The 9,738-nt window shown below is 35.1% G+C and overlaps 1 protein-coding gene across 3 annotated transcripts; it reads right to left on the reverse strand.

The window, feature by feature from the left end:
• Positions 1-596: 596 nt before the first annotated feature.
• Positions 597-3,441, reverse strand: LOC306846343 (nicotinamide riboside kinase 2-like). Of its 3 annotated transcripts, none has more exons than XM_079379659.1 (8): positions 3,255-3,441; positions 3,087-3,177; positions 2,245-2,293; positions 1,660-1,834; positions 1,505-1,576; positions 1,324-1,430; positions 1,149-1,234; positions 597-1,065 (listed from the first exon to the last, which is right to left on the reverse strand). In XM_079379659.1, exons 1-7 carry the CDS (start codon positions 3,278-3,280, stop codon positions 1,149-1,151), a joined length of 606 nt encoding a protein of 201 aa, XP_079235785.1. In that variant the 5' UTR covers positions 3,281-3,441; the 3' UTR covers positions 597-1,065. The 3 variants fall into 3 exon arrangements, with proteins under 3 accessions (XP_079235785.1, XP_079235787.1, XP_079235786.1); XM_079379661.1 differs by having other exon boundaries at positions 2,212-2,293; positions 3,255-3,395; XM_079379660.1 differs by lacking the exon at positions 2,245-2,293 and having other exon boundaries at positions 3,255-3,424.
• Between the last annotated feature and the right edge of the window lie 6,297 nt (positions 3,442-9,738).

Raw genomic sequence — 9,738 nt, forward strand, 5'->3', positions numbered from 1 at the left:
ATTTAATATCATACATCAAACATTATTAAAGTGCTTTGTTGAGATTACTTAATAGTATGGTACAAATAAATGCTTCACTGTACCATAAACACAAATGCAAGCACATAGGCTACATCATGATCCAGTCTAAAGTAGGTCTACTCGATGTTCAGAGGAGAAAATAAGGAAGGTAAGGTCCTGACTGTTTGTGTGCACTGAATGTACTTCAATAAAATTTACTAGCCTATTGACATTTCATACAAGCTATAAATACTGACACACTGACCTTGTGTCTGAGTGCCTGATGTGTTTGTTTTCCTGTTATATGGCAATAACTTTGAATAAACGTAAAACCAGATCCTGAGGTGTTTTGATATAGGAAATGGAGGGATATAATGGAGCCGAATATAAATATATAATGATGTAATTAAATAATGAAATGTTGCCATCAATAAATATTTAGTGACATGATTATAAATAAACTGAAATTATACAAAATATCACATGAAATATGCCCTGAAATTTAACATATTGGAAAAAAACTATATAGCCTGAATGACAATGTATCATTAAAATGTTGCAATCAATAAATAAAAATACAACATATGAGCATAAATAGGGTGTAATGATAATTTTATTGGAAAATTAAAATGACACAATTTAATATACTGGAAAATTAAATAATAACACAGCAAGAAATGTATGTTTACTTCAACATTTTTTATTAAAATAATTTGATGAAGAATTTTATGTTTTGCCCATTACATTCCTCCATCATAGTCCAGACATTGCAATGTTTTCCATGCATGCTGAGAATGACAACACAAATATCCGTTTTGATTGAAGATGCTAGAGTTACAGTAAAATGAAAACCAATTCATATTGACATACACTGTGCATCCCAGAGAGTAATTCTTGTTTTTAATAAAACAAAGTTACATAGAGCAATATAAAATTACAGGCTTTTGCCATCAGTTTTAAAATAAGTTAGTATTTATTTACAAAATTCGTCTAGTGGCAGAAGCCATATCTACTAATGATGATATTTACAGTTCTATACACACATATCTTCATTCCAACTGGATGCTGCAAAGACAATAAGGACAAATAGATTAGAAAAACATCTTTACAATCATTTAGGTCATATAATAAAGGATGGAGGATCTTACCTATAAGACATTCAACAGAGAGTTCTGAATGCCTTCATAAACTTGGTTATAGAGCTCGTCTTTTGTTCTCATTCCATCCAGAAATTCTGCAGATACGAATCGTGCATGTGAGTTACAGATTACAGAACTGAAATGGGTTGCGAATGAAATTTTATGGCTAGATTGGCTGACTTACGGATATCTAGGCCGCAGTTTTCCATCTCCAGCCTGTGTTTCAAGTACATGGGCCAAACATGGCCGTCAAACAGACCAGGAGGGTCAGGAACGGTGTAAGTTCTCGTACTGAAATGGAGGAGACGGGTTTGTTAGAAAACAGGATCATCTAAAACCATCTGATCTTTAAAAACAGTTCTCACCTTCTTCTCCTTTTGCACTCCTCGTATGGAATGGTGACATAGTAGCACTTGTTGTAGACATCAAGCAAAGGCCTGGAGGCAGACACAAGAAGAAACCATCAACCAGTCACATCTTTAAGCTGAATTAAAACCAATACGACTTGGAAGACGCCTACTTGTAGTTATAAAGAAGGAATCCCTCTATAATGAGTATGTGGATCTCGCGCTCAGGGTCCGAGCCGTCAGATACGGGTGAAACGGGAACACCGTGGGAGCGTGCAAACTTCACCGGATTCTCCATCCATCCCTTAACCGTGTTCACCATGGCGTCCATGTCCAAAGCGGTAATCACTACACAAGGAGACAAAAAGAGCAAGACGTCTCTCACATGCATAGATAATGAAAATTAAATAATGCATTAAAGACTTTCTCTTCTAATTGTCCTTTCTCCTTTTTAGGGATGTTAATGATTAATATAATAGGACTGCGAGTCAAATTTACACTACCAGTCTAAAGTTTGGAAACACTTATTCTTTATTATAGACTATAAAAGACCATGAATGGAAATTCACCACCTGCTCCAATTGCATACATATGCAGTACATTTAAATCTTAAAGTGTGTCCAGACTTTTGACGTGCAATGTAAGAAAAATAGTTTTGCTGGGTTTTAGGTTTGTTACAATAATGCAAACATCAGAATGGTTATGGAAAGGTGGGAATACGTTACTGTTTCTCTTCCCACAGCGAAAGCCACTCTTACCATCCCATTGTTTAAAGCCGTCCTCCCCGAGCTCTATTTGATCCTGGGGCTGCAATAACAGTGACCAATAAAACAAAAAGGTGTATATCGCTCAGGCAGTGCTGGTCCCACCTGGACATGTGATGCCAAGCCCTCAGGCTAGTCTTTTAAAATCATCTTCAATTTCAATCATGTGCATGAAATTAATTTGGTTGCAAGTTATGCATTCATTGGACTGAATTATCTTTACCAGCATGTCGCCAATGCGATTCTTAAGAGAAGAGCCTCCAATGACAGTTAGGAATGTGTGTGTGATGCACTTAAGAGGTGTTATTAAATATATTGATATGGGCGCTCGGAGAGCGCCTGGTGCTGTGAAGGTTGCCAGATTCTCTTACATGCCACAGAATGATAAATGCATGAGCAAGAGAATCGTATTAGTGGAATTAGGAGTGCAAATGAATGCCTGCTAGACTGAGCTGTATTTTAGGCACCTCACAAGGCATTCATTTGTTGGGTCTTTGAGGTTGGCTGTCCAGGAGAACACCAGCATAGGGTTCATGAACCACAATATGGATAATGGACCCATAAATACAACAAATGACTAAGTCCTAAACGTCTTTACCTTTTTTGTCCCTTGTAAATGCAGTGACATTAATTTAAACACTTAAATCAAACTTAAAAATGCATTAAATTAATTGCATTAGATGGCTTTGTTATCTATAATGCAATGGGATTAATACATTCTTAAGTTTGATGTAAATGTCCAAATACATCTTATGGGTCACAGTATATATCTTTCTATAAATAAAGTAGTAAAATAAGCTTTTAAATTAAAAATGTGGATTCTCTCCATAGCCTACCTTGAAAAAATCATCTTGATGTATAACACAACAGTTTGGTAAGTTCTTTATGAGTCTTTCCGTCAAAGTTGTCTTGCCTCCATTGGTCACACTGTAAAATACACATCACACATTTATTAAACAATGATATCAACAGAAGGCAATATGTCGATCTCGAAGATTACTCACCCTCCTATTCCAATAATACACTTCATTCTGATTCTTTTTAATATTGGTCTTCCTAGCAAAGGAATCTCTTCCTTGAATTGCCGATACAGTCGGGAATGCTTTCGGTCTCTCCCAGAATCTCCCTCTCTTTACTATTTCATTGATGGACTAGGCTTTCGCCTTCTTTATATAGGCGGCTCGGCTTTGCGTCACGTCGACGTGAGTCACTTGCAAATAAGGTCGCTCTCGGGGAACCAATCAACGTTTGAGGCGTCTTGCTAATTTGCATATTGGCGCAGGTCCCCCGCCGCACCTGTCGCGCTGCGTCTGTCAGCTGCTCGAGGGGCAATTAAAGACTGGAAATATACCACCAAATCAAACCAGCTCGCACATAGTTTGTGTTTAACACACATGACCAACACTACCGAAACGAAGGACGTGATTAAATGAAGGTAAACACTTAATTTACACGAATCTATGAGTAAAGACAAATAACTTTCATAAGTCAAAATCCATACATAAATTTGCTACGGAGGTTTTGCTCATTTATATAATAGACAATATATATGTTTATCGCTCAGATTATACATTTAATCGTTGTCAGAACACACACACACACACACACACACACACAGGCGCGCGCACACATCTTAGGCTATAGCCTAATATCTGATAATGATTAAATTTCAACTATTAAATACTGATCATTGCCACTGTATTACTCTGCCAATTTACAGTAGAGGAATTAGGCTACAAAATATTTACGAAAACACAAATTTTCTATTTTTTTTGTGGTAAAAAATCAATGCAAACTTCATCGGTAATATATATATATATACAGAGAGAGAGAGAGAGAGTGTTGACTACTGACAAAATATTTACAAAATATTTTGGTCAGAAATGAATGCATATTACATTGGTTGCAATTGATGCAACTGATTATTAAATTTCCTAATCAATGCTGTGAAAAACAGACTACAACTGCAATAAATTAAACTTAATACTGATTTAATACAAGATTAATAATAATTAATCTTAATATTGAAGATTGATCATTTTATTAATTAAATTTTGTATGTTTATAAATAATTTAATTCAAAATAATTATTAAAAATTATTATTATATATGTAACCTGTGGTCCCATCACCATTATTATTATTTTAAATAATAATTTACATTTACTAATTTAGCTGACACTTTTATCCAAAGTGTAACAATTAATAAAGTTATATAAAGTATAAAGTATATATATATAAAGTTATATAAACTAATATATATATATATATATATATGTATAAATAAATAATAAAGAAATAAATTGAGTAATTTTATCCAAGTAATAATAGTGATATTTAAAGATAAAGATGTTCTATGATTTGTCCCCAAAGTGCTGTGATATGACGTACAGTATAATATTTGTTCTTGAATACACAGGCCTATATCTTCAATACCTTTGTCTCTATGCTCATCCTCCCACATCATTTCTGCGCCACATTTCAGCTCGGGATCATTTTACTCTGTGAACTTCAGTCTGGCCAGAATCCCACATGTGATTATTCATTTTCAACATCATTGAGTACAAACACAGAATGTTTGAGCCTGATGTTTCAGATCGCAGAGAGAGTGTTGACTGCAAGAACAGAGCTATGACTGATTTATGTTTAGAATGCATTCAGTTTGGATGGTTGTTAATCATTATATTATGGTCACACTCTCCACCTAAATGGAGGTGCAGATTTCAGAGCCAAATGTTAAATAAAGACAAGACAGGCACGTGGTATTTCAGTATGTTTCCTCTCATGATACTTGACCATCCTGATTAAATTGTTTCCAATTACTTGACTCATCTTGTTGGCACAGTGTAAGGGAACTTTTCTCCGGACTGAGGTGAAAAGTTCCATACTTGACCAGTTCTCAGTGGACGCGGACATAGAGCTATATTTGGCACGATGTCTATGTGTGACACGGTACAAATGCTTCTGACGCAACTCACATAAATACCAGACTATCAATTTAATAGCAAACGACCCAATGACAATAGCTCTGTTCCAAAACCTTGTTTGTATATATATATATATATGTGTGTGTGTGTTTGTGTGTGTGTACAGTGCCCTCCAAAAGTATTGGAACAGTAAAGACAAAATTGCTCTGTTGGCTGTGGAGACGAGACATTTACAAATACGATTAAAAGATGAATATGAGACAAAACTACAGAATGTCACATTTTATTATTAGCCGTTTCAACACATAGATGTTTTAGCAGCTAAGAAGATCAGCACTTTTAGAGTTTCATCCCTCTATCTGATGAGAGCATAAGTATTGGAGCAGTTGCCTCACAGGTCTTTCTAAGTGATCAGCTGTGTCCTGTTGCATTAATTCTTCAGATATTAAAAGCAGGGAATGTGTCGTATCAGTTATATCCATTACTTCTGTATTCTGCATCTTGCATTCGATGATGACACACACAAACCAGGATGAAACAAGGGAGCTGACTTTGAGAGAAAAGCAAGCAATTTGGATGCTAAAAGAAAAGAGGAAGTCAGTTAGAGCTGTAGCAAAAACAAAGGGCATGGAGAAATCAAGAGTTTGGAAACCACCAGCGACACCAGCAACCAACAACGACCTGATCGGCTGAGAAAACAACAGTAGTTGATGACAGACAAATCATAAAAGCTGTGAAAATGAACCTTAAAAGACGTGTCTGTAAAATCACCAACAACTTCCAGAAAGCTGGGGTGATGCTCTGACAATCTACTGTCCTCAGGAGACTTTGACACAGAATTACAGATGCTACACAGCAAGATGCAAACCTCTGACCAGCACCAAAAATAGAAAGACAAGATTAGAGTTTGCAAAAAAGCACAAAGGTGAGCCAGAAGAGTTTTGGGACTGTGTTTATGGACCGATGAGACAAAGATGAACCTTTATCTAAGTGATGGGAAAACAAAAACGTGGAGAAAAAAAGGGAACTGCAATGATCCCAAGCATACAGCCTCATCTGTAAAGCATGGTGGAGGTGGTGTCATGGCATGGGCATGCATGGCTGTCTCTGGAACAGGCCCTCTCAACTTTACTGATGACTTAATGTATGATGACAGTAGCAGAATGAATTTGGAAGGGTACAAAACCATCTTGCCTACCAATATTCAAGAAAATGCCACCAGATTCATTGGGAAGTGCTTCATATTGCATCAGGACAATGACCCAAAACACCCTGCCAGTTCAGTCAAGGAATTTATAAGAGCAAAGAAATGGAAAGTCTTAGATTGCCCAAGTCAATCTCCAGATTTAAATCTGACTGAACATGAATTTCTCCAGCTGAAGAGGAGAGTAAAGGCTGAAACTCCCCAAAACAAGCAACAATTGGAATTGGCTGCATTAAAGGGATCTGCAAGTAAATAATAGCTTTTAATCTTTTATATCTGCCTTATGTTCAACTGTCCCAATACTTATGCTCACATCAATGAGTGGGATGAACTCTAAAAGTACTGTTCTTTTTATTTGGTAAAACATGTATGTGTAGAAACGGCTAATAATAAAATGTGACATTCTGTAGTTTTGTCTCATATTCATCTTTTAATCATATTTGTAAATGTCTTGACTCCACAGCCAACAGAGCAATTTTGTCTTTACTGTTCCAATACTTATGGAGGGCTCTCTCTCTCTCTCTCGCTCTCTCTCTCTCTCTCTCTATATATATATATATATATATATGTGTGTGTGTGTACACACACACACACACACACACACACACACATATATATATATATATTAGATATAATAAACCTGTAAAGAAGGTTATTTGGTTTCGGATCCAAATCATTTCACATAATGTGTCATTCGTCATTGCAACAGGATTATTGCAACAGAATTATTATTCTAATGTACTGCATTCAAGTTATGATCCTTTATCTTTCAGTCATTCAGAACTATCAGTTGTCTGACATTGAGATGATGAACTTCAAAGTTTTTATCACTCCTATGTAATTGTTTCTGAGTAATATATATATAAAAAAGTAAGAACATTTAAAGCTTTGAACTTTGATTTTATGATACATGAGTCACTCGAGTTTCCTTTTATGACAGTAAACATACAACATTTTTCTATGTGTACTGATAATAATCACACATTCAGCAGCATAAAGAACTTGAGTGGGTATATTTTCAACCTAGTCTGATGGCATTTACGTACCTGGGTGCACTTTTAGCGAGACACAAAATACGTACCAATAACTACATAAAGAAACACTCCTAAACAAACACTAGAGGCAGTAAAACTCTGACACCTTTTACTCCTTTTCACACAAATTTACAGAGTTTTGATTAATAAAGCATACTTTTCGCATAATCACTTTAAGAATATCATGTTACGGCTTCAAAACAATATTAATATGCTGGGAGATTTGAAATCTGATGCTTTTGAATGGTAGTATCGCACATATCCAGCCTCGTATCTATGGGTTTTCATAGATGGAAAGTTTGTTCGGTCGCTGACGGAGTACGGAGCTGTACTTAGAGGATGAGGAGCTCCGGTGTAACTACGATTCGACAAAACAATTCAAATCTGCATAAAAGGAAGTTGAAATGGCACGGTTGCATCAACAAATATGTTTTATACCAGTTTTGCATTTGTTTACACTATCGGGTAGGTTTAGGGTTGGGTTTGGTGTAGGGCATATTTCCAACACGATAGAGCATTAACTTTTAGGGACAGACCCCGGATATTTGAATTCTGAACCGCCGCAGTACGTACCTGTAGCAACATAATAAAAACGTGCCAGGGTTCACGTATTTAACCTGTGTTTTAGCACCACTCAGTGGACATTTCTCTTTGAAACTGCGGCGAAACGTGCAGTAAGGTGCGTAAAACGGTGTCGCACAGAAAGTGCACAGAGTTACGTGTTTTTATGAGACCAGGTTATATATTTTAATATTACACTTAAACAATATTTTGTTAAATTTGTACTTTACTAGTTAAACTGAATATTTCAATTACATTTCCAAGTCAAAATTCATGCTTTTTACTTCTTATTTAATTAGACTTTCAAAGAACAAAATACATATTTAACAGGTTACTGTGACTTAAATATTTCTTCTTAAATACATATATTATTCATATATAATTCCTATATATACAGTAATCATCTATTTCAAAACCTAAGAAATAAATGTTTACTGTTGTTTAATTGCTGGGTAACACTTTACAGTAAGGTTCCATTTGTAAAAATTAGTTAATGAAAAATACTTATACTAGTTGATTTTAATTTCAACATTTACTAATACCTTATTAAAAGTAAAAGTTGTAGGCCTATCTGTTAATACTATTTAATGGAGTAACTAATGGGACCTTATTGTGAAGTGTTATGGAAACTTGTTTACTTGTTTTGGCTACATGCTTTGACTAAAAACATAGACCTAATAGGCTACCAATTCTTTTATTATATGTATAAAAGAATTGGTAGCCTGTGGTATATGTGTTGTAAACTTGGGCCGGCTATCTTGGCCAGGGCACTCCTGCAAAAGAGTTTTCTTTCCTGGTTAAATAAAGGTAATAATAATTTACGGTGTACTATCTCCATGTCAACATAAATGGTCAAAACATAAAAAGCCAAAATACTTTGCTTTACTAGGTCAAAGCTTTGAAAATGATCAGTTAAATCAGATCAAATAGAAAAAAAGTAGTAACTGGTTTAATATGGTTACCAAAGTAAACATTGTTTTGTCATCTATTTAATGCACAGCATTTAATCAATTTAATCAACATTTAATGTTGATTCATGTTTTATTACGGGCTCTGTCGCTTTCCGGTTTTGCTTGCAAACTCTTTTTGTTTCGAGGTTTGGTTGTTGTGGCTTCAAGCTATGTTAACTGTATATAATAGCAACCTGACCTCCTTTAATTTATTCACAGATATGAAATGCACATGTGCAGACAAATGATGATAGTATGCAGTTTCCCGGGAAATGCGTCCCAGCAATTGGGAGTCATGCAACCAGAAAATGTGAAATACAAACCTTGACAGTTAAACTGAACTTTTATTAATTGTCACATCATCAATGTTAGCAATTCATTCACTTATTGCACATCCTATGATACAAATGATTTACACACAGTACACTGTTAAACAGTCTAATAATGTACATTATACAATAATTTGGCTGAAATTATCCCTTCAAAATGCATTTTGAGCACTGCTGCATGCTGATTGGTCAATCCAGTGTATAACTGCAAAATCAGCAGACCAACTATTAACCTGGAACGATGCCACTAAATGAATTTGCTTAATAAAATGCTATGTTTATTGCTGTTATTGTGAAATTAGTCACTCCGCTGTGTCGAGCTGAAAAATATTTGAGATGTAACACTTTACAGTAAGGCCTCATTAGTTAAAGTTGATGCATTTACTAACAAAGAGCAATTCATTTGTTACAGTATTTATTAATATTTGTTAAATACCACGGTTGTTAGTTTATGTAATTCAATTTTAATAATGTATTAGTAAAT

Source organism: Barbus barbus, assembly GCF_936440315.1.
Source record: "Barbus barbus genome assembly, chromosome: 26".
Lineage (NCBI taxonomy): Eukaryota > Metazoa > Chordata > Actinopteri > Cypriniformes > Cyprinidae > Barbus > Barbus barbus.